At 37.5% G+C, this 26,932-nt stretch overlaps 1 protein-coding gene across 1 annotated transcript in view; it reads left to right on the top strand.

Annotated features, from left to right (window-relative positions):
- Positions 1–20,626, top strand: part of mbt (serine/threonine-protein kinase PAK mbt) — a 30,146-nt gene extending 9,520 nt beyond the window's left edge. The window contains exons 5-11 of the mRNA XM_083113760.1: positions 2,881–3,087; positions 8,081–8,218; positions 9,691–9,879; positions 12,403–12,663; positions 13,487–13,631; positions 17,281–17,396; positions 19,613–20,626. Of these exons, the coding sequence (XP_082969886.1) occupies positions 2,881–3,087; positions 8,081–8,218; positions 9,691–9,879; positions 12,403–12,663; positions 13,487–13,631; positions 17,281–17,396; positions 19,613–19,774 (1,218 nt within the window). The 3' untranslated portion in view covers positions 19,775–20,626. The remainder of the gene's footprint in view (positions 1–2,880; positions 3,088–8,080; positions 8,219–9,690; positions 9,880–12,402; positions 12,664–13,486; positions 13,632–17,280; positions 17,397–19,612) is intronic.
- The last annotated feature ends 6,306 nt before the right edge of the window (positions 20,627–26,932 follow it).

Genomic DNA, 26,932 nt, shown 5'->3' with positions numbered 1-26,932 from the left:
GTGGACGAAGTTGCTGTAGCTGTAGCTGACCGTGCAGCACATGCCTCAACTTCTGCAACCAGTGCTAGAGCTGTGGCACGTGAATTGTCACTCCCCTGGTCAACAGTTCGCAAGGTATTGCGGTGCATTTTACACTGGTATCCCTACAAGATTCAAATTGTGCACCAATTGAAACCCCAAGATATTCCACAACGCCGTGAGTTTGCCCATCGGTTTTTGGCACGCATGGAAGTGGATGACATGTGGCCGGGGAATATTCTGTGGACTGACGAGGCGCATTTTACTCTGGTCGGTACAGTGAATACTCAGAACTGTCGCATATGGGGTTCCACTCGTCCACATGTTGTGCAGGAACAACCATTGCACTCAGTTTACGTGACTGCTTGGTGTGGGTTCACTAGCTCCTTCATTCTTGGTCCGTTTTTCTTTGAGGAGATGACACCTCGAGGGCCTGTTAGGTGTACAGTGACATCTGCACGTTATAGGGACCTCCTTGTGCAACACGTGATTCCAGCTTTGCAAGAACGGAACTGTGAACACACCACCATTTTCATGCAAGATGGGGCAACACCACATGTCGCTCGCCACGTGAAAGATTTGCTGCGAGAAACCTTCACTAATGACCGCATCATCTCTAGGCAGTTTCCAGATGATTGGCCTTCCAGATCCCCCGACCTTAATCCATGTGACTTCTGGCTGTGGGGATATTTAAAAGATCGTGTCTATCAGGGACATGTCCGGTCTCTGCCTGATCTGAAAGCTAGCATACAACGACATGTCGCTCAGATTTCACCAGACATGCTGCGAGCAACTGTCGATCATGCCGTGTTACGAATGCAGCATGTTGCTGAATTGGGAGGCCATATTGAACAGTTCTTGTAACCATAGTTCCTAATAAACATGCCAGAATCATTGTTCTCGTGTGTTTGATCTTTCCTGCCTATTTCCTGTAACTATACCACGTTTTGACTGATTACAGTGCCATTTTTTACCCTGGTGGCGAGAATTTGAACTATTTTTTTTTTTTTTTGCATAATTCGCGAGCGCATTGCTTCATTAGCATATCTACGAAGTTTCAGACTGCTACTCTCATTACAGCCCGTGCTGTACCACTCTGAACACCGTCACTTTAATTATAACCACCTTGTATAAACAGAAATTGTTACAGCATATTTATTTTCTCATGAAAATGGCACTCCTTTTCTATTAAATGCAGTGAAATACTGACATTGGTGTTGATTCAAAAAATTAAGTTAGTGAATTGGAATTTTCACTTCATCTATTCACTGTGTATGGACATTTATAAATATTCTGAACAAATTTCAATTATTACAGGATATTTATAAATATTCTGAACAACTTTCAATTATTACAATGTTAAAATAATGGGGCATAGTGCCCAATCTTCTTATCATTCTTATCATTATGTGAATGTTACATTCAAGATAGAGATGATAAAAAATAGTATATTGTAGAAACATTAAATTAAATATCAGGTGAAGGTTGTTTGTTATCTGCGTATCTTATCATTGTTATCATTTTCGTGCACAATATATCTATTTTGCCATTATTATTTATGACATGTTGTTGTATTCTATCGTGTCTTTCTCAATTTCATCTTATCATTCTTTGGTTTTTAGTTTCTGTGTACAATTCAGGTAACAGTATACTTAGTAAATATTTTTGTTTCCTTTTGGAACCAGCAAAGATCTCTTGTATTTTTTTGTTCACTAGCAAGTAAAATGTGGTCCTTCTCCCACAGTTTTTTTTTATTATTAATATTTTGATACCTCGCATGACCACTGAGGTACAGAATCACAAAGATTGATCAATTAATGAGTTAATGTTGTAAGAAGGCATTAAAGTAATCACTGGATGGGTATGAATTTCTATAGATCTAAGTTACGGAAGTTGTTGTGAGGCCTGAATTAACTTGGTAGATCAGTTGTTTTAGATTACCACGATTCTGGTTTCTGGGTTGTGCAATTAAGCATTAAGAGAAAGTTTTCTACAGGACGCATAAATTATGAGTAAAATACATATAACACACAAAATATGTAAGAAACTAGAATCAAATATGAAAATAAAAAGATAACCTCTTTTCTGTGATAGTTTTTGTTGTGTGTGGCAGTTGGTCATGTCAGAAAACAAAAAAAGGCTTTAAAACATTTCCATACGAATTTGTATGTGCTCGTATATTAAACATTTGAAGTGTACAACAATTTTTTTTTCAGTGAAAATTAAAATTACAATAAAGTTTGTTTTTTTCAGTATTTGTAGCAAGATTGCTAATTTTAAAATAAGAAGTTAAATGTTCTGTTCAATCAGCAGTTTCTTTTTCAGTATAACGCTTAACAATAAACGTGTTTTTTTACAGTTATATATTCATATGGAAAAGGAATTTGAAGCTGTTATCAAAATTTTGAAATTCAATCCAAACAAATTGTTGTTAATCGTTATGTTACAAGTACTAGTGCAAGACGTATATATCAACAGGTTTCTCAATATTTAATAATTTGTGATAGAGCTGTCCTATTTTTAAAAATCTGTTAGTGAGTATGAAGGCATGAAGTGGCTATGTAAACAATCTTCAGAAAAAAATGATTTTGTCCTGAAATATGTAAGAAGTTTAAAATGTAATATAATTAAAGTAGTTTTTTATATTACTAATTTACGAAAGAAAATTAATTTTCTACATCTGCGTAAAATACAGGTTTTCTACGTTACGCATAACTTCATGCAAACAACACAACTAATAAATTACCTTGCCAACACTGTGCACCAAAATATGCATGACTTTTCATTGTGTTGTATGCTGCACAGTTTTATGGCTAGCTCATTTTTTCTGTTTAAGTAATTCACTTTAATTTGTTTTTGCAGGTGTCTCGTATTCCTGTAGCTCCACCTGGTATGGAAGCACCAGGTCCTTACACTCCATACCCTCCGAGCCATCCATCACACCATCAGAATCCCAACCGTCCACTCTCCGGCGTCCAATCAATGGTTGGCCACCAACCACAACGAATCACTCCACAGTCAGCCCACACTACTCCAGTGCCACAATCGCAATTTCATCATAATCATAAGGTAGGTGTTTTTTAAAAGAAAAATTATACAATATCTTCTGTCATTTGACCAGATTCATTATTCCCCCCATTCTTGTTTTTTCGACTACTGAGTTCATTGTTAAATATTGTTATCAATTTTTTTGCTCACACACATTGGAATGTGTTATTATTTTTAGGACCTATATTTTGAAAATTTGATATTCTGTTATTAATGCAATATTTTCCTGTATCTTTATGCTGTATAAGAATATCGTGATGGACTGTATTACTTCTGTGGGCCTCCCCGATGGCGTACTGATAGCGTCATCGCCTTGTAATCGATGGGTCCCGGGTTCGGTGGTGGAGGCACATAGTGGTTCGGATCCCACTTTAAACTGTAGGTCCAGTCCCAATTAGCCTTTCTGAGCATAAAGTGGACTTAAAACCCCATATCAATCATTGTATTACTTCTGCGTAAGAATCTCCTGAAAAACGCAAAACTATTTTTTTAAATTGTGTGCATTGCTTGCGGAGCTCTGTTTTTGTTTATCATACTACAAAATGCAACAAACAAGAGGTGCAGTCACTAGTTATTTTTCACTGGAATCAAAATATTTTGAATGTACATACTAAATCTAAAAATCTTTATTGATTAATTTGTAGTGTGGTAAGATGGAACAAAATAATTGTAAAAACATGAATTTGATAATTGTTTAATCTGTTCCTTTTATATTGTGCATGTTGCCTGCTTATTTGCTTTTAACAGTAAGATCCAGTAAGTTCGTTAAAACAACAACTGAATTTGTGAAAATGTAATACAGGTGGACCATATTGATGGCACACATTTTATTTTGTAATTTCAGTCAGTAGGAATATTCTGAGATTTTTCAAATGCTTAGTACTTGGGAGCCTGAGCTTGGGAGTTGATATTAATTCAATGTTCATTTTGTTTTTCTGGTGAATTATTATGCTGTGGACTCCTGTTGAATCTTGCTTATGTTGTGGAAGTGTTCCTCGCTAGTAGAAACTCCGTCATTACAGCACAAAGGTACGAGGGTCACTATTTATATTTTGAGCCTTGGCAACACTGATTGAAGTTAGGTGCGATTTGACGTTTGCACAGAATCGTCTGGCATTATTGACCATAACGTACTTCAAATGTTTTGTCAATAGCTTCATTTGTGTTGTTTATGTTGCCTTGGAGATTGCGCGACAACAATAAAATGGAATTAACTCGTGAACATTTTCGTGTGATGATTTTTTACGATTTTCGACGTGGATTATCAAGACAAGAGTGCATCGATCAACTTACTTCCACATTTGGCGATGAAGCCCCATCCTTTGCCACTGTGAAACCCTGGTATAACGAATTTAATCGTGGCCGCCATTCGCTCACCGACTAGATTCGCGAAGGTCGTCCAAAATCAGTTGTTGTTCAAGAAAACATTGATGCTGTGCAAAACCTAATACTGCAAGATCGTCATGTGACATACTGTGAGATTGAAGCAACCATAGGCATTAGTTCCACCAGCATATATAAAATATTACATGATCATTTAGCTGTGAGAAAGGTATGTTCTCGTTGGATCCCACACAATTTGACAAAAACTCAAAAAGACGCTCGCGTCAATTGGTGCAAACAAATGCTCAATAAATACAATCGTGGTGCTTCAAAAGACGTATATAAGATTGTAACAGGTGACGAATCATGGATATATGCATATGAGCCGGAACGTAAACAGCAGTCGACTGTATGGGTGTTTCAAGATGAACCCAATCCAACAAAAGTTGTTCGTGCTCGAAGCACATCGAAACAAATGGTCACCTGTTTTTTCGGGAAAACTGGTCATGTGACAACTGTGCCTTTAGAGGAACGTAGAACGGTCAACTCTGAATGGTACACAACAATTTGTTTGCCAGAGGTCTTCGGTCAAATACGAAAAACAAACAAACTCCGTCGGATCATTTTTCATCAAGACAATGCCAGCTGTCACACATCTCGTCTAACAACCGACTTTATGAACAGTCAAAAAATCAAATTGATGGGTCATCCGCCGTACAGTCCTGATTTGGCACCCAATTACTTCTTCTTGTTCCAGAATGTCAAGAATAAATTGCATGGACAACGATTTTCGTCGGCGGAAGACGCCGTTGATGCGTTCAAAAACCATATTATGGAGGTGTCTCAAGAAGATTGGAAAAACTGCTTTGACAAATGGTTCGAACGAATGCAAAAGTGTATTGACCATAAAGGAGAATACTTCGAAAAACAATAAAACAGTTTTCAATGCCAAATTCCTGTTTTTTCATTGTTAGGCTCAAAATATAAATAGTGACCCTCGTAATTTCAACAATAGTTCAAGAAGCGAGAACCGCCATCTAGGAAGGTTATCTTGTTTTAGACAGAACTCTGTGAAAGACCCTTGCATATTGGCAGTAAACCATGCTTGTGTAATTGGCCCTCACATTTTTGAGGAAGAAGGTGGTGCAACCATAACAGTCATTGCTGAGCGCTACAACGACATATTAATCACCTTTTTTTGTTCCTGAAATGAGGCACCTCAGTCTTGCACAAATGTGGATGCAACATGATGGTGCCGCTAATCAAACAGGATTAGTGCCAATGAGAACCCTCCGACAACATTTCCCTGGGTACTTTATTTCCATATTCGGTGATGTCAATTGGCCATCCAGATCACCCGATGACTACTTCCTGTGTGGTTTCCTAAAGAAGGGCATACTCCAGGAGACCCTAAACGATTGCTGAACTCAAGGGAAATAATCAGGAGGAGACAAAGGCCATTCTGGTAAATTTGCTGCGCTGCAGTATGGACAACATGACTTTGAGATTCCAAGAATGTTCTCTTGAAGCTGGTGTCCATCTATGGGATGTTATATTTAAATAATGAACAGTGTTGTGAACTCCTGTATCTTGGTTATGTATTACATAAATATTGCTTAACCCTTTCGAGGTGGAGCCTGCAGATGACAAAAGTAACTGAAGGACGGTTGACGAATATTTAGGCAAACGCATATCTTCGTAATAAATGTTCAATAAACAGGAAACTGAATTTAAAAAAAAACACACTGAATCTCCAAGCATCCACCTCACATCTGCCATCATCGCCGGGTAGACTCTGACGTCATTGTCATGTCGCCAGGCAGATTGTTAAAGGACACAACAAAAGCAAACGTGTTTTTCAAGGCTTTATAAGTTAATGGACTCAGTCTTTCAAGTTCTAAACAAGCGTCATTTCTACGCAGTAAATTTCGCTCTGGAACGAAGAAAGGTATTAGAGCTTTGTTTGTCCTATAGGATAGATCTTTTCCACTTAGCAACAGACAGGGAAGTGGGAGGAAGCCTTTCTGTGTAGCGTTATTCGAGAGTGCTTTTCGCGGCATCTGTGCCGCACAAGTGATTATGGTCTTCGGGGGAGGGGAGAGGCATTGGTGAAATGTAATACGCACTTGCAGGCAAGGAGTTTGGCTGCAAAAATCATTCTCTTGTTATCGGGCTATGAATGTGAGTGCTTTTGAAACCTTGTCGTGAGTAAAAAAGAGTCTTTTGTGATGGCATCTCTTCGGCCAGGAGAAATTCGTGACTTGTTGGAGGAGGGGTTTGACATGGGGGAATGAAACAGAAGTTGAAGATATACAGGGTGGTTCAGAAGATGATTGAGAAGAACCAGAAGAGGAAGGGGGAAGATGAAGAATTAAAGGAGAATGAAGATAGTGGTGATGCGAGTGCAATGCAGTGGAAAGGTGAAGAGGGGGAAGGGGGGACAAATGTTCTTCCTTTCTCTAGACAGCCAGGTGTAAGAGTTCGTGCCCTTGCGAACAATCCTACTCCTTTTCAAGCTTTCATTTCGGATCGATGGGCTAATTTCTGAAGGAGTTTCCGGTCAGTTGTGATAAACATTCTCCTTGACCTTTCTTCTTTTTTATATATAAAAAAAATACTATTTGTATTATCGTTTTGATACTATGTATTCGCCATTACATAACTTGGGGCAATCAGCGACAAGTGGTGGTTTGCCCAGATCGATGAGTGCTACCGGATGGGAGCTAGCCAAACTTTGAAAAAAAAAAAAAAAAAAATAAATGGAAATTCCTCTGTTTGTTGCTTCCAAAAATGGGTACACATCGTCATGTTTACCTTACCGAACGAAAGCCTTGGAAATTCTGAATAAAACGAGCCTTCATTGGTATTTATCGTGTTATTACAACTTTTTGTTTTTTTAAAAAAAATTTCAACATGTTACATTTTCCTTGGGGAATTTCCCTGCATGACGAATATTTCATAATCCGCCTCGAAAGGGTTAATAAATGTGCTGGTTCCATTCATAGAAATGTGCATCAGTGGCGGCTGGCCAAGTGCAACAAGTGCAGATGTTTTCACCTAATTTTCAAATTAATATTGACATTTTTCATTTGCTTGTTAAATTAAACTATTTCCCAGCAGAACGCACACGATAATACTCAAATAACACGCCGCTCGGCGCTACGCACGTATTGAGTTCGTCCCAACCCAAGAGCAAACACTTAGTTGGTTGTCATGGCAACGGTGACGTCACCTAGCGTTGGTCTTGAACGGGTGTCGCCTTCTAGATGAAGCAGTTCTCTCGTCGGAGAAAACATTGCATCCAGTGCTTGTGGCAAAATCTTTGCGTTCTCGCGAGATCTTGTTTCGCGTTTCCTATCGTGTGTTGGGTTCATGTGTTGAGCTGTGGTTTCTACAATGAACCCAGTAAATGACTTAGTGTGTAATTTGTTGCAGACACCATTTTCCAGATGGACGGATGAAGACAAAAAAGACGTTTTAAATTGGGGAGGGGGGGCACTGGCACTTACTATTTGTTTTTCATTGCCTATAAATATACTTCTTCACCTGTTATTTTAGGCATGAGCCGCTACTGATGTGCATTTGAAATGTGTCCCATCGATATGATCCACCCTGTGTATGTTTCTGTCTGTTATTGCATGATAACTGTGTTTAATTTAATTCTAATATAATTATTTTGATTCTTATACAGCCTGTGTTAACAGAGCATTCCCAGCCTTCAAGAACACCAGTGCCACACATATCACCAGACCAGAACCAGAACGTAAAACCTACAGGGCCTAGTATTCCCAAACAGCATCATGAACAGCAACGGCTTACACATGAACAGGTACCTAATTAAGTTTCTACACAATACAGACTTAGCTGATATCAGTGTACCAGTAACAGTCTGTGCATGTAGCAGGGTGGATAGAAATCATGATTTTTTCTTTTAAAAAAAAGCTTGTTTAAATTTGCTTGTATGGTTTTTGGCTTTGCGATGACAGTATTTACGGTTTAACGTCATTAGTATTTTGTATATTATGCTATTTTTGCCTATAAAAATTATTGAATTTTAAATCAAGAGAAATTTAAGGGTATTTACAGTTTACATATTACATTTCTTTTCGTATTAGCTTCTCCTCATTAGAACATATATTTTGTTTACTTTCTTTTCATTCCTTAGAGCCTAATAAACACCATTAAATGATTATGAGATTAATATACTTCACCAAAAGTCATTCTGATATCTACAAAAGTCTTATGCACATTATTTCTTTAAAGTGATTTAAATCAGTGATTCTTTTCAAATCCAATGCAGATTAAATTACTAACAGGCACTTTTGTGCAATTCCAAATAACCTCGCGATTGTGGAAAATCAAGAACTTTTTTTTTCTCATTCAATACCAACATTATATTTAGTGCATTCAGCCTTGTGATTGCCTAACCTTGTAAGTTATTTTACTTTGCTTTGTGCCACGTTGGGCTAATTGCAGTGATGAGTATGAGTGGTGATTGGATGAAATTGGTGACACACAAAAGTCAGTTGTGCCCAGACCAATTTTTGGACCTAGGAACTTCCTTGGCTGTATTAAAAGCCTGTCACTGAACCTGCTCACCTTATAAGATTATATGAATGCGATAAACCAAAAATTCTAATAGAATGACAAGTGTACATACTTATATTGAAGCAATTATAACTATTCTGAATAGTTTTATGTTCCTGCAGTATACTAACTCACTCACTCTCTAGCCTTCTTAAAACCGAAGATTTATGGCTGCAGCAACTCAAGCCTTCCATCTGTACTATCTTGGGCAAGATCAATCCAATCTTTTCCATCCGTACTGATTTCCTTTAGGTCCATCTGTACGATATCCCTCCATCTTCGTGTTGGTCTTCCTACAGGTCTCTTACCATCAAGCCTCCCAACAAGAATCTTGTAAACTCTTCTTTTCTCTCCCATTCATGCCACATTCACCACCTAAGTCATCTTCATTTAATTATGCTAATAATATCTATGTTGCTACAGTATGCAAGTACATATTGTTATTTGTGAGACTCATTAAACTTTTCAGCATTTGTATGGATCCAGGGTTATCCTCTATGTTTATAACCATGTATAACTGAGTATTATACTTTTGAATTACTTTTAAATGTACTTTTATGCTCCCTTCCTCTTCTTTCCTTCATAGAAATAAATGGGACTCTCAGGCACTGATGTTCACTGTTAAATTAATTTTTACAATTGCAATTTCTTTATCGTGGATAATTTTAATGTTCTTCAAGTCTAAGTTTAACTGATTCATAAATATGTTTGTAGTTCCGAGCTGCCTTGCAAATGGTGGTCAGTCCTGGAGATCCCAGAGAAAACTTGGAACAGTTTGTGAAGATAGGGGAAGGCTCCACGGGAACAGTCTGCATTGCTGTCGACAGAACAACAGGGAGACAAGTTGCTGTGAAGAAGATGGACTTGAGGAAGCAGCAGAGACGAGAACTGCTTTTCAATGAGGTATGGTATTCAAGGTGTACAGTCGCGGACACTTCTCGGTTGTAACGATACCATTAGCTTTCAATGGGATTGTTACAACCCAGAAGTGTCCACAAATTTTATTTCAAAAGTAGGTCTGGATCGATAGCAGTATATTAGTATTGCAAAGTATCCATTGGAATTTATTTACTAGTACTTTCTGGACATTTTGGTCTTTCGGGCCACAAAAATGCCATGCAATACTTTTGTGAATTCTAATGACCATGAAAATATGCAAAATTTAGAGTTTTATGTGGAAAAATGAATTTTGAGATCACTTAACATGTATTTGAAGGCTTGGCTGGACCTTTGGCATGCGAATGGGTGAATTTTTTCAAATTTTCCTCCCCGTTCGAAAAACATCTTGGATATTTCAAAATATGAAAAATTACATAAGCTTAGAATTCCTTCTAGAGCATTGACATGAATTTTTGTGTAGTTTTCTTTCACTGTTTAGATATTATCAATAGTTTAATAGACACGTAATCGTGATTCTGATGTAATTCTTGAATATTGTAGAGTAAAACTCTTGGTAAACTGATGCTTATGCATCAATTTTGCACAGGCCTCCCTGCAGGCATAGTGGTAACCTTGTAATCAAGGGGTCCCAGACTCGATACACGGAGGCACATTGCACAGTGGTTCGGATCCCAATTTAAACTGTAGGTCCACTCCTGATTAGCCAATTTGTGCATAAAGTAGATTTAAAACAACAATTCATCATCATCGATTTTACGTTTTTTTCAGGTCGCCAAACTGAAAAAACTGAAATGCGGGAAAATGTAAAATCTGGAAAATTCTGGATTTTGCTATTTTGAGACCATAAAGATTGAATGTATAATACGGGAAAATGTAAAATCGGGATTCCATTGTAACTGGTGTGGAATACTTACACATGGATATTAATGGTGTCTAGGTATCAGCTCATTTCTAATTCCAACTTAGGGGCATTGAAAATCAACTACTTATTGCCTAGCTGTGAACATGGCTCACACTGTTGGGAGAGTAACCACAGAAGTAGTTGATTATCAACATAACTTTATGGTGCAGCATTCTTTTGAGGCCAAGGTGGTAGCCTGCTTTCCATTGGACAATGTAGTGTCAGTGCATCGAATTATTGTTCTCAAGTAACTCACAATGCTGCGTCAGAACCAAAATTTTGGTGTTACCACCGGGAATCAAACCTGGGACTGCTTGCAACAAATGTGACAAGTCATTTATGTACTCAGGAGTTTTCAGTTTTGCTTCTAGCAATGAATATGTGTGTTAATGTGAGATTGGATAAAATTAAAGTTTAAATAATTGTGAAATTTTGGACTAAAATATGATGTTGTTTGGTTTTCAAGTATTTGTGCTCAGAACAAGGTCATTGTGAACGTTGTTTGCTGTTTTTGCAAATTTTAGACATTTAGCGCTCATCGATGTATTTGATTTTCTAGTTAGGTTTACGGAGGGTAGTCATGTTTCTCTTGGTCGCTTTATATCCATTATGGAAGGACAGAAAACTTCAAAATAACCCCAACTTGTAGAGATTATGGTTTGTTGCTGGGTTATCTGTAAGAGAAGAGACATTGCTAGATCTGTCTCTGTGTGTGAAAATGCATATCAGTTGTTTTGTTTGCAGGAATTGGATTATGTTATGTTCATATTCATAAAGTTAAAATCAATGTAGATGTTTCTTTTAGAGGCAGTGTCTTGTTTGTATTACCTAAGCATAAAATCACACAAGAACAGCCTTCTTTTGTTTCTTTGTTTGTTCATAAAGAATTGAGAATGGGCCAATATGAAATTTTGGCCGATACCAACAAAGTTCCAATATAAAATTTACCAATAACCAATATTCTACCAATCTGATACAAAATTCCAAATGGTCCTAACCTAACTTCCTTAATAAATGCATGTTTCGAAGTAACTGCAGTGCATAAGATTAGACATTTATCTTTTTTTTTAAATGTAGGATATTGAGATTATCCATAAAAATTGTAATGAACTGGCAGAATTTTGTTCTAAATTATAAGATGTCTATAGATATATCGAATTGGCAAAATAATCATTAATTTACTGAAACTGACATTCCTATATCGGCTGATGCCAATAGAGTATCGATTAATCTGTCCCATCCCTATAAAGAATTAAAGATAATATTTAAACAGCATTAAGTTATCAAAGTGCAACAATTAGGTCAGGGGCAAGCCCCATCAATATAGGACATCAGTTTTATAGAAAATAAACGTGTTGAAAACAATGCAAATGTCATCTAGTGAAGTAATCTGAAGATTACTACACCAGCTGTAGTGTAAATCTGGCATACTTTGCATATTATATGCAATTCATATACGTTAATTAATAGACAAGATCAAAAAGAAATAGCATTTTATGTATGGTGACAGTGGATTGCCAAAATCAGTAGGTGAAAGAAAGTATTTTGCAAGTAACATTGATTTAGTATTTATTTTTTATGTAAGAAGTTAATTATGCAACTTCTTATGCAATTTTTTCCCCCAGGTGGTGATCATGAGGGATTATCATCATCCCAATATAGTTGAAATGTATGACAGCTTCTTGGTCAGTGACGAGCTGTGGGTAGTTATGGAATTCTTGGAGGGTGGAGCTCTCACTGACATCGTCACCCATGCTCGAATGGATGAGGAGCAGATAGCAACAGTATGTAAGCAGTGTCTCAAGGCTTTAGCGTATCTCCATTCGCAGGGAGTCATCCACAGGGATATAAAAAGTGATTCAATTCTCTTGGCTGCTGATGGAAGGGTAAGTAATTATCTGTCCGCATGTTTCTTCTTTTAATGTTTTTTTGGGGCCTCCCCAATGGCGCAGTGGTAGCGTCATCGCCTTGTAATCAAGGGGTCCCGGGTTCGATATCCAGCGGAGGCACATAGTGGTTCGGATCCCACTTTAAACTGTAGGTCCAGTCCCAATTAGCCTTACTGTGCATAAAGTGGACTTAAAACACGAAATCAATCAATCAATCAATCTTTTAAAGTTTAGTTAGTTAATTATAATTTGTTAATAAAATTGTGGGATTGATTAGTTTGGTGATTGTTATTAAAGTTTATTTGTTTTTATTAGCTATTTATGGGAATTTAATTTTAGTACTTACTAATATATTTTAATTTGTTTTTATTAAAAATTATGGTATTATTAGTTTATTTAAACAATTAATTAAAGATACTAGGCAAAATTAGTTCTTTCCTGTTTATTAAAATTATGTTTTTGTGGTTTTGTTTGGGGTATGGTCTTTCCAACAATGTTTGTTTAATGACTGTGCAAAAGGCTGGTATGAATGGCTGGATGAGGTATTATCTTGTTTCTGGTTATTTAACTGTAATTTTGTTTTTGATAAGTAACTCTTTATTTGTATATATTCAGTGATTTTTGTTAAGTTTGATTCATTAATTATGAATACAAGATTAAGTTATAATAGGGATAACAGCATAGTCTTTCTTGAAATGTTATTTCCTTTCTGCCTTGCAATAAATAATGATATACTGTAATTATATGTGAACTATCTATGTATGGTGTAGATATCCAGCCCAGCCTTTTCTTACCACATTGCTTCTGTCTCTTGTTTCAGGTGAAACTTTCGGATTTTGGTTTCTGTGCCCAAGTCTCTCAAGAATTGCCGAAGAGAAAGTCTTTGGTTGGAACCCCATACTGGATGTCCCCGGAAGTGATATCTCGCTTACCCTACGGCCCAGAAGTTGATATTTGGTCTCTTGGTATGAAGGCAATTTTTAAAGATTAGTTTCTTAATTGTGGACATTGGTTGTTTATTTTCTCTGTTGAAAGGCAAAAGTTGCATTTATATAAAAATTACATTTGCCTTTGTTGTTTACTTTGTTATTATTATGCCTCAGTTGCATCAGCACCTGTGGGGCCTCCCCGATGGCGCAGTGGTAGCGTCTTCGCCTTGTAATCAAGGTGTCCCGGGTTCGATACCCGGTGGAGGCACAAGTGGTTCGGATCCCACTTTAAACTGTAGGTCTAGTCCCGATTAGCCTTACTGTGCATAAAGTGGACTTAAAACAACAAATCAATCAATCAATCAAAGCATCAGCACCTGCTTGGAGGCAGTTTTTTCGAAGTGCCACAGCTGGTGGTGTGCATGAACATAGAGGAACAATTAGTGAGAGTCGGGGAAAACCTGAAAATCCTGGAAAAGTGTGGGAATTTTATATACTGAGTACAGAGGCTGTTCAGCGCATTTTTGACCAAACTTGATTCCTTCCCCCCGCGCTCAGAATGAACTTGATCAATCTTGGTCGGGCATGTTTGTCAGTGTAGTGTGTGAGCTGTAAAAGAGTGGTTGTGTTTTCTCACTGGGCCGAAAATCCCACCCAAACTGAGCCACTTTTGGGAGGAGTACGTTGTATAACTTTTCCAAGTGTTTGTGTTTTCTCGCTTGGCCGAAAATGCCGCCAAAACTGAGTCGCTTTTGGAAAGGTTATATTGTAGCCCTTTACGATGCAAAGTTCAGTGTGTCAATAATCAGGAAGTAGTGTAAGAGCAAGGATTGTGATGTTAGTTTGACTTTATTCAAGAATGTGATCGGCAAGTATAAGGATTGCATGACCCCAGCGTTCGGTTCTGCAACAAAGGGGATGAGAACACGGCCGTGCACACAAGCCACCACCAGTATGCGGGCGAAACTTCGCAGAATGGCCATGCAAGAGAATCCACCGACCCAAAGACAGATGGCGAATGGTCTAAATATGTCTTTGGAAACTGTTAACTGCATCTTGCACCTGCATACTGGTAGTGGCTTGTGTACATGGCCGTGTTCTCATCCCCTTTGTTGCAGAACCGAATGCTGGAGCCATGCAATCCTTATACTTGCCGATCACATTCTTGATTATTGAAGTCAAACTAACGTCACAATCGTGGCTCTTGCACTACTTCCTGATCATTGACACACTAAACTTTGCGTTGTAAAGGGCTACAACATAACGCTCCCAAAAGCAACTGTTTCGGCAGCATTTTCGGCCAAGCGAGAAAACACAAAACACTTGGAAAAGTTATACAACGTACTCCTCCCAAAAGCATCTCAGTTTGGGTGGGATTTTGGTCACAGTGAGAAAACACAACCATTCTTTTACAGCTCACACACTACACTGACAAACGTCACCTACCAAGGTTGGGCGAGTTCATTCTGAGTGCAGGGGGAAGGAATCGCGTTTGGTCAAACATACGCTGAACAGCCTCTGTATTAACCAGTAGTTACAGTAAAATTTGAACTATTTTCATGTAGATATTTACTGCAATAGGTGGCTTTTAGAGTTAAGTAGTTATTGGGAACAATATGCATCTTATTAAATTGTAATATAATTATATATTATTTATGAAGTATTTTATGATTTCTTATAAAAAAAATATTATATGTTAATCGTTAGTGAATACATGGCAAGTATCATATAAAACTCATCCCTGTTACTTGCTTTCTCCCCATATCCAACAGTCAATTACTGTTGAGCTTCCCTTCTCTTTATTACCTTTCCATGTGAAGTAGATATTCCAGTACTTGGTCAATGGGATTGTAAGTGTGCATTTAGCCGAAATATAGTGACCTTCTCCAGACATGTACACTAATTGCCCAAGTAATTTGGTCTGGAAGATCTAGAAAAGTCAGGTAATTTTGGTTGCAAAATTGTAGACACCCTGTAAATGGATGAGACTACATTTCACCTTTCTGGAAAGGTAAACACACAAGATGTTGAATTTGGGACATGGAAAATTACACATGGTTGTTGAAAATCAATGGAACTGCTCCAAAGCCACAGTGTTTTGTATGTAGTCGGGGAAATAGGTTTATGGCTCCATTTTGTCACTGAACCAACAGTAACTGGGTCAACATTTCTTGTTTTGTTTACCTAATGGCTTATCCTACATGTAAGTATTACATATATTGAGAATTTTCACATGGAAATGTGGACTTTCTTGAACAACACCTTGCTGCAACAGTGGACTGGATGCAGAAACAAATATGATCAGAATCTCCTACCCTGACCTTTGGCCCTGTGTTTTTTTCTCTGGGATTACATAATGGATTCTGTACCTCGATCCATGCCGCCTTACTGCTATTTTGCGAAAATAATAATCAAATTCATGATGGATGCAGTAGACACGGTTCAAGTATTCCGTACTTGAAGATTCGTGTTTCCATGTTGCACAATTGGATAGTTTTTTTTTTCTGATTAATTTTACCACCTGGCAACAGAAAGCACAGCAGACAACACAAGCCAGGAAACACACACCAGCATTGCCAAATGGGAGAAAATGTAACTACCGTCAACCAGGAATAAGCAAAGAAGTGACATGCTACCATCTCCACTCCAGGTGCCGTACCCTTAGCAAATGAAGGCAATGAGCCTTCATAATTAATCTGAAAAATACTATTCAATTGTGCAACGTGGAAACACTAATCTTCATGTATGTAATAATCACATTACTGAAACTTAACTAGGTTCTCGGCCAGTATAAGGGCTTGTGTCCTCCATGTATGTTTGTGGGTATCCCTTCATCAATGTCATCATATCATCACTCATCATCATCTTTGCAATTAGCCCAAAGTAGCAGAAAAGGGAAGTAAAACAACATTATGAGGATGTGCGTATTACTCACTATCAAATATAAAAGAGTAAATACCTAAATAGTATCAAAAATTCACAACTTACATGAGTGAGTATAAATTTATCCAAACTACGTTTCGGAGGTCAATACTTCCTCCTTCTTCAGGTCCACATGAATATCTAGACACAAGTGACATGGTGTCACTTAAAAAATGTTATATAGGGGTATAGGTTCAAGTTTAAGGTAAAAAAACACTTATAAAAACCCTTGACTCTGACAAGGTAAAAGTTCCTGTGTTCCTAAAAAGCCCATATTAAAATACTAAAAGGTTTAAAAGCAGATCCACTGCAGTAGCCCAGGAACGCCATCGAGCAATGAGGCACGGTTTGCCATGTCTGGTGTCTAGATATTCATGTGGACCTGAAGAAGGAGGAAGTATTGACCTCCGAAACGTAGTTTGGATAAATTTATACTCTCTCAACGTAAGTTGTGAATTTTTGATGCTATTTAGGTATTTACTCTTATGAAGTAAAACAAACCAAATCAATCAATAAAGTTTGTTTCCTGTTGGGCATTGATGCAACTACACATTAAGAACAAGAGACACACAAAAGTCGGTTTCTCAATAGATGGCATCAGTAAACACAGTACCAGTAATAACTTCATCAAACCCCAAACAATTTTTAGAAAGATTTGTAGGTCAACATTGTTCCATTCAAGAATGCTTACAGCATTATAGAGTTATAGTTTATGGGTTTAATTTTTGTGTATATGTATGGTAACAGTTATATTTTTCTATAGGGATAATGGTAATTGAAATGGTTGATGGTGAACCACCATTCTTCAATGAACCACCACTCCAGGCAATGCGTAGAATAAGGGATATGCCACCACCAAAACTCAAGAATACTCATAAGGTAGGTCTCAAAGTACTATGCTAATAAATTTAATTGCTGTGTGTTATTGAAACTTAGGATTTTTATATTTGGCTTTTAAATTGATTAGAATTGCTCATATCTGTCCATTCATGTGGACAATAACCTAGTGTGCTATATCCTGGTATATTTGTATTAGAATTATTACAAATGATCTGCTTGTAGTGGATAAATATTTACTTTGCTGAAAAACTAAATATGCTGACCAAGGCAGTAATTTATTTTATTAAAAACATAAACTAAACGTAACATTTCAACCTTCTAGCAAGGTCTTCTTCAGACTCTGTATCAAGTACAAATGTAACAAGATACAAAAACAGGGCATTATATATACACAAACATTACTCCGTCCAGACTATTAGAGTTGTTTGGAACCTTCTAGCAGGTGGCTTTCACTTGCCAACTGTACTTTCACCTAAAAGGTTAAACATAATTACTTTCATATAGAATGTGGTTGGACTTTTTATCTCACGCTCTTTATCTCCTTCATTTTTCTCCCTTCTCCTCCTCTTTCTCTCTTGTCCTTTCCACTCTTTCTAACACCTTCTTCCATTCTTTGTTTAATTTCAGTCCCCCATTCCAGTTCATTGTGTCTTCTTCACCTTTCTTCTCTATTGGCTTCCTTCCATTTTCTCACTAGCATTCTCTTCTCCCTTCCTATCTGCTTAGCCTCATCCCACTCTATGTCATGTCCTGTTTCTCTCGTGTGTTTAAATATTGCATTTCCCTCTCTCTTAAGTCGTACATCATCCCTATGTTGTTTCAACCCGTCTTTCAGCCTATTTTTTGTTTCTCCTATGTACACACTCTGACATTCTTTACATTTCACTTCGTAGATAATCCCTTCCTCTTCTCTGTTTTCCTTTTTCTTGCTTGCAAGGAAGGGATTATCTACGAAGTGAAATGTAAAGAATGAGTGTGTACATAGGAGAAACAAAAAAAAGGCTGAAAGTCAGGTTGAAACATTATTGTTAGCTGTAATGTTTTAACAGGTAAGATTGGAGCACACTTGGCATGGGCCAAGCTTTACTTACACATATTTTTAGTAAACACAAGCATGAGAGACTGGTCCAGATATCATTATATTCAATTGATAATAAAAAAAGCTTCACGTACCACATTCGGGCAACATTTTTCTCGGGCGCAACTCCAAAAACAAACTTTCTTCCAGAGAAAAGTGGTTTGAAGTAAGCGAGCTCAGAATTAGTTTTAATGTGTGTGACCTGTTTCTTTTATTATGCATTCTGCTTCAAGAAAATAATATGCAGATTATGACTGTGACTGGTGGTTGGAATCCTAAGTTAAACATGGGTGCTTATCTCTTACTTATTTTGTGTTCTTATCTTTCATTCTTATTGAACTAAGTAACTAATTCCTAATTGGGAAATTAGAGATGCAGTAGTAGGTAAATACAGAGGAAAAAGTATTCATCTTTTCCACGAGGCTTTATTTGTAGTTCTATCCATTTCATTGGCCATTGCCACCATCCTCATTGGAACTCGTTGCACTGTCGCTCTGCATGAAATTAATAGAACTACAAATAAAACAGTTTCGCGGAAAAAGTGAGTACTATTTTCTCGGTATTTATTTACTGAGTAACTTGGATATGAAAGTGACACAAAATAAACAAAATACAGGCAACTACATCCATACACATTGCCATTTTCAAAATATGCACAGTCAAGTTCGTGTTTTGAAAGTTACGTCCTAGAGGTGACTGACCACCATTTTGTTATCGTTACTCAGACATTGTGTGACGGAAATCGTCCATGGCACATTCCAACATCTGAAACCATTTGGTTTCTGATTCAATGCACTTCCATAGGTTCAAAGTTCTTCACCCACATCCTGATTGCATTGGCCAATTGAATAGGATCATGTCTCTCGAGATTAAAATGTTTAAAATAACGTATAAGTTCTCGTCTTGCAGCAGCAGCAGTGTCACCATTTTTATATTATGCTCGCGTAGCTACAGAACGTTGAGCTCTGCTCCAGCAATCCATGTCTGCATTGGTGATGCAAATGACAATAAGTGTTGCCAACACCATTACAGAAACACTCCCATCAAAATATATATATATGCCACATCCTTTACAATACAGTGACAGTTAAGTTATTTTGGGCACTTTACGTAATGTATTATAATCACATTATAATTAATGCCTGGCAAAATTTTAACTACTTTTAACTTATTGTAGGTTTCACCAAGATTGCAGGGATTTTTGGAACGAATGTTGGTACGTGATCCTGCACAGCGTGCAACAGCTGCAGAACTGTTGCAGCACCCATTCCTCAGGCAGGCAGGACCGCCAGCCCTGTTAGTGCCTCTCATGCGTGGCTCACGCCACAGTAATTGTTGATAACTTGCAGCTTTTTAATTGTAGTTGGTATTATCTTGTGAGCTAGTGCTGAACGAAATGTTGCCATGAAGATACAGACACTCAGTGTACCTAATGATGTTTTTAACGTAGGTATTTTATCTTCTGCAAGTAAGATTTTTAATAATATGTGTGTTTTTCTAGAACTTTATACTTAATGCTGGTACAGTATGAATGAAAAAACCAAAGGCATTCCATAGAAATGAAATGTATTACTTTTTTTAGTATTTGTTAAACTGCAATTCTTGTTTCCGATTTGCAAGACTGTTCGTCACAAAGTGACGACTTTATTTTTTACTTGTTAATGGTGTTGTAAATACCTGGAACACCTCTACAAATGGTTATTAATGACTTGTTCAAGCAAAATGATGTTTATATTATATAATAATGTATTTTTACATATAAAAATTATGATATGTCCAGTTAATGGGCTCAAAAATGTTTTAATTTTGACTGGATTCAAAGCATCATAATGAAATCATAATTTGAACTAGGTGTGTGGTTCATAATAAGCAATGGCTGAATATTACATCGTTACATAATAGTTTTTTGATATATATGTATATAACTTATTATGATGCACTTTTAAGCATGTGGAAACTAGCCACGCCAATTAACCGTCCTTATGAAGGTTGTAAATATGCTATTTGTGTTACTAGCTGTGGAGTTTGGGATCCCCTGGCAGCCGTTACTTAATCCGAGAGTATTATGGGGCAGCTGATGGATACATATGTTATACAGTATTGATGTTTTGATCTACAGTTATCAGTAATATATTTGTTTACATCAGTGATTATGTGACACAAAATATGTATAATATAATTTTTTATCATATTTTATTAATGGTTTTATTTTATGAAACTGTGTGTGTGTGTGTGTGCATGTGCGTGAGGGAGAGAGAAAGATTTCTTACAATTATGAAATGATTCTTTGTCACTGTTAAAAAAAAAAAAGGTAAAGTGTTCCCCTGTGCATAGCACCATGCCATGAAGGCGTATAAGGGGTGTGGGGGTAATGCCCCACACTTTCTTGATCCAGTCGTGAGTGGGGGTGATGTGATCAGCATCACACCCCTGACCGCCTTTACCCCCCAGGGTTTCCCCCAGGTATTCGACGCTGGGTGGGCGCCGGGGCAAGACCATCTTAGAGAGGCTCAGGCCGCTTCCATCGTTAGAAAAGTTCCCGGATTTGAACCAGCCGGGGATCGAACCCGGGACCTTTAGCATGGTAGTCAGACGCGTTACCGACTGAGCCACCGCGGTCACTGTTAAGGAAACAAATTTGTTTCCAATTTTTTAGTTTAGTAATTTGCAAAGCTCTCCTAGTTGTGTCCACCCATTCATATCAAATATTAGTACCTCAGAAACTTCCACAGCTATAAATATAAATTTTGGTGAATTGACAGGTATACCAAATCATATCGTGCTTTCCAGAATTTACCAGCGTGCAACAGACTGGTGAACCGAAAATGACGTTAAATTCGGTGAAATCCGGAAATCTTCATACTGAAACAAATGAAGACTGGATTAGGAAAGTGCACACATTTTCAAGTTTATTGGGAAAAAGTCACTGATAGTGACTAAATTATAAAACATATTTGATGAATATTATATATTTTCACCTAACAATATCTCAATTTGCATGTGCACTATAATGTAAGTGTTTTTTGAAAAAATATTGAATATTGCGAATGGATGATTTCTTGCACGTTGCAGCAGAACACGGATGCATGTTTTGATGCACTGTCTGTGTATATATATATATATATAAAGTTCTCCCCTATGCAATGCGCCATGAAGACATATAGGGGTTGTGGAGTTAGGGTCAACTCATTTTCTTGATCACGGCCAAAGGTGGAGGTGATGTGATCAGCACCACGCCCCTGGCTACCTTTACTCCCCAGTTTCCTTCAGGTACCCAATTTATATGATGGTTGATGGGTGCCGAACCAGGTGGAAAAATTTCCGGTTCTCCCCTGCCGGGGATTGAGTGTGGGTCTGTCGCATGGTAGTCAGACAGTTTTGATGCTTTGGCATACTTTATTTCACTTTGCCTGCAAGTGAAGGAGCAGTACTATTTAAAATGTTGACAGTTTTTACCTGCATGCAGTTTATTTGCCCTCCGTGGAACAAAATCTGCATGACATGCTGTGCTATTGCCTACCGAATGGATATTGTGAATTGGAACAAGTTTCCAAGCAGATAATGCCATTTTGATTCACCAGTCTGGAGGTGTAAAATGATGTCATGGCTTAACCTGTGAAAGCTTTGGTGGACACCAGTCAAGTACAGAGTGCCGAAACGTGAATCAGCAGCATACCAGCCGTCCACCGGTAGAATCTCTCAAGTCCCATGGTGTCTGTCCAGGTGAGGAGAAATTTGATGTAATGTGGCATGTCCATGTTTCGGAAACTAGCAAATGTGAAGATTAAAAAAAAAATAACATTTAATATTGCATAACTTATTTAATTTACCAGTAATAAAATAGTTAAATGCACGTAAAATGTTGAAATATTTTGAAGACTATTCAAACTTTGCACTATAAACAACCTACCTGTTGAGGCTAACCTTACTGAAAACATTCTTGGCATTTAAGGGAGATTTCAGATGGAAGCGGCACATGCTGCTAGGGAACAAGCCACTCAGCAGCAGCGTTTCACATCATGACGGCATGATAGATTGCACAAGCCTACGTTAGACATGTGTTGCCTATTGCTTGTCACTTCGGTGTGAATTCTTCCTAAGAGTTAACATAAGCGGGTGCATAATCCATCACCATTGCTTTGTATTCAATAATGCCAGTGTGCAGTCTGGTACATGTTGGGTGACTGGTAACACGCATATTTGCCATATTATGGAAGGAGAAGCATGAAGTTTGTTACTTGAAGGAAAAGCATTGAAAAATTAAGAAACTGTTACAGTTGTGTCTTCTGTTTACTTGTGGTTGAGAATTTGAAACGTATCTGTGTAAAGTACATGAAAGGAACGTGAAAAATGCTTTGAAGAAATTAATAATAATAACAATAAAAACTTAAAGCAAGTAGAACACTGAATATTGCTAACAGGTTTCTGGAATGAACAAAAACTGTTAACTATTCAGCCTTTGAAACAACCGTATGGTAATTTCTTTTTCATTGGTAAAATATGTATTTTGGTTCCACTTGTGCAGATTATAATCCTCTCTAAATCATTTCTTTCTTTTTCAAATGCAGTAATGTTGTTACTAGGGTAACGAAATTTTTTGAATTCAAGGGAGATATCAAACTTTTGGCATTGAATTTACGGAACATTTAGTTGCGACAAATTTTGTGCATTTTTGAGATGCTACTTCACTAAATGTTTATGAAATGAATGATATTAAAGAAGAGTTAGTTTACATTTTATATAATATACAGGTCATAATACAGAATAAAAATATACAAATTTGCACGTTTCTTTGTCCTAACCTACATGTATTTGTCTACTGATGCGAGAACCAAGCATCAATGAACTACTGCAAGATATGATGTCACTTCTGCCTGTCTAATGCTAAACATGCAGAATCTTATAGTAGACTTGAAGTTTTGTATGTCTCACCAAACTCATATTATATCTGAATGAATTTAATGACATTTGGGAAGGTCCTAAACTGGTTTCAATCAGTTAATGTTTGTTCAAATTGTTTTTTATTTTATTTTATCTGTGACTTTTTGTTCTGGTTTCCCAGAACTTTTTCAAGCCACACTAAGATATACATACAACAATACAACCTCTCAAAAGTTGAAAAAGTTCTTGGAAAGCAGAACGAAATGTCACAGATAAAATAAAATAAAAACCACTAAAAATAACTGGTGTTACATTATTTTGCATCTGTAAAATGCATCTCATCGTTGCATGTACTTTTATGTTCACCTCACTTTTCTTCGCTTTTCTTATGTCACTACTTAAACATTCATCCCTTGTCATGAGTGAGAATGAAATGTGCATTGAAATTGTAAATTTGTACTACTTTTCATCTGTGTAACTTTAAATTTGACATCTTAGTACCAAGATGGAGGAATGATGCATATCTAGCTTGTACTGAATTTGCCTGAATTGTAACAGCAGTTGCAACAGGAAATCAGTAGCACAGCTTGAATTCTTTATTGGAGAATGATGAGGAAGCTTTATGCATTTGAATTTTTTGTTTACATATACAGGGTGATTGGTAATTCGACCTATTCCTGGAAAGGGGTAATACTAGAGCACATTTGTAACAAATTTGACCCTATGCACCGGGGGCCGGAAATCAATGGGTTTCGAGTTATTGCAGTTTGTAGATTTTCATGACATATTCCGACTTGTGACCAAAAAACTAATAATTTTGAAAAAACTACTACACCCTGGGCACTAAAGTGACACGTTGCTAACAGCTGACGAATGAGTGACTACTGAGGAAAAATTCATACCCAAAATTACCATACCCACAGAAAGAAACAGTCATTGGTGCACACGTCATGAAGAAATTTGGAAATTATCATTTAAATCGAAGAGGATTACTCAAAAAATTGGTAACACACTTAGCGTAAAAATTACGGAAAAACTTCCTCGTTTCATAAGCTCCAAAAAGATACAAATGTTGTCAACTGGCACACGGGTTGGGGGAAAAATCTGAATAAAAAGGGGAGAAGGTGCATTGTAGACCTCTTTGTAAAGTGCAAAGAAGTTGTCGGTTGTGAAAAATAAAGGAACGAAAATGAGTGAAATAATAGTTTTATTTACCATTCTCATGATTCCAGGTTGTCAGAATTAACTGTTACAAAAACTACAAATCCTGTTAAAATTGCCTCCCCCGGTTACGTATGCAAGCACACAGCTTGCAGCGTACTTCAGACACAGTCACTCACGTTGACACTCTGTCTCTTATGTGTTGGTGACCCCAAATGTAAAAGTCGCATGCTATTAAGGAGGGAGATCCTGTCAGAAGAATGGATTTTTGTCGGATTTTTACTACATACCGACACTGAAGACCCCCATCACCTGACAAGAATTCTGTGGACAGACGACTCCAAATTCGACCGCGATGGTATTACGAATTTTCATAATGCACATTTTTGGGCCCCTAAGGGTCATAACCCAAGAAAATGTAAAGAAAATGCTCACCAGAGAAAATTCTCACTAAATGTGTGGATGGGAATCATCCACAATCAGTTGATCGGACCATTCTTTTTGCCACAAAACCTACGAAAACTTCCTAAGGGAAGAATTGACGACGCTGCTGGAGGATGTGCCGCTCGCCACAAGGTCGGGTATGATTTACCAACATGATGGCTGCCCTGCCCACTATTTCCAGGGTGTGCGACAGTGGCTGGACGACAATTATCCCATGCAATGAATTGGTCGAGGCGGCCCGAAACCGTGGCCGGCGAGGAGTCCGGATTTGGCACCATGCGACTTTTGCATTTGGGGTCACATGAAAGAGTTAGTCTACAGTACACCAACGGATTTCCAAGAAGATTTGAGAGAGAGAATTGTGACAGCCGCCCAATACATAAGAGACTGAGTGTCAACGCGAGTGACTGTGTCTGAAGTACGCTGCAGGTTGCGTGCTTGCATACGTAACCGGGGAGGCAATTTGAACAGGATTTGTAGTTTTTGTAACAGTTAATTCTGACAACCTGGAATCATGAGAATGGTAAATAACACTATTATTTCACTCATTTTCGTTCCTTTATTTCTCACAACCGACAACTTCTTTGCACTTTACAAAGAGGTCTACAACGTGCCTTCTCCGCTTTTTATTCAGATTTTTCCCCCAACCCGTGTGCCAGTTGACAACATTTGTATCTTTTTGGAGAGCTTATGAAACAACGAAGTTTTTTCTGTAATTTTTACGCTAAGTGTGTTACCATTTTAATAAGTCATCCTCTTCGATTTCAATGATAATTTCCAAATTTCTTCATGACGTGTGCACCAATGACTATTTCTTTCTGTGGGTATGGTAATTTTGGGCATGAATTTTTTCCCCAGTAGCCACTCATTCATCAGCTGTTAGCAACGTGTCGATTAAGTGTCCAGTGTGTAGTAGTTTTTTCACAATTATTAGTTTTTTGGTCGCAAGTCGGAATATGTCACGAAAATCTACAAACTGCAATAACTCGAAACCCATTGATTTCCGACTGCTGGTGCATAGGGTCAAATTTGTTACAAATGTGCTCTAGTATTACCCCTTTCCAGGAATAGGTCGAATTACCAAACACCCTGTATACATGCACAGACATTCAAAAAATAATGTTTTCAGGAATTGCTTAAAGGATAATAAACCCTCATCTCTTGGACTTTGAATATGGCTCCACTACCCAAAACCATCACCTTGGTTATGTTGGCTCAAGATTTAATGGAAAGTTACTCACATTTGACTACTAATACTATAATAACTGCATGGACACCTGCATAATTGTTTCCAGAGAGGGCAAGCAAGGTAAATTTTTCAAATGGGGGTGGCAAAGGAGACATAAAATCCCCCATAATGTTGATGCCTCTTCAACAAACACTGCTTCAGTCTCAAATTATCATGTTCCACAACATCCTTATAATAATTAACTGAAGCTACTGTGACTGAAATGATATTATGTGTGAAATATTTAATTTTTAGGTGCACATTCATTTTCCAGGGGCTGGTGTGGCTGGCCCTCCCATGCCCCCTTTCTGGATGTCCATAATAACCCATGGTGCAACAGCATCTGTTTTAACCCATCGTGAATTGTAAATTTGTCAGACACATTAATACCCACACGAATCTTACTTTCTGTTTCACTCTTACATACTTTTATCATATTAACAAGCTTCTTAGATATTCCAAACTCTACTAATATATTATGTAATTTATCTCTTTTAACCAAATCATATGCTTATTTAAAATCAATGAATAGCTGATGGACATTTTTATTATATTCCCACTTTTTCTCAAGTGTCTGTCTGATGTAAAAATTTGATCTACAGTTATCCAGCATCACAAGGTCAATTGAAATCCACTGAAAAGAAATAGTTGCAAGCTCCATTCTTGAGAGATATATAATAGAGCAGAAGTGAGATCCACTGACCACCCCATCATGTTCACGTGTTCAAACATTGACTTCTCCCAGTATTGTTTCATTAGGATATTGGTTGACCTCCGTGCTGG

This window comes from Lepisma saccharinum, chromosome 28 (genome assembly GCF_977018435.1).
Source record: "Lepisma saccharinum chromosome 28, izLepSacc3.1, whole genome shotgun sequence".
NCBI classification, from domain to species: Eukaryota; Metazoa; Arthropoda; class Insecta; order Zygentoma; family Lepismatidae; genus Lepisma; species Lepisma saccharinum.
Note: the sequence above shows the minus strand (reverse complement) of the source record. Positions and strands in the feature narration are given on the sequence as shown.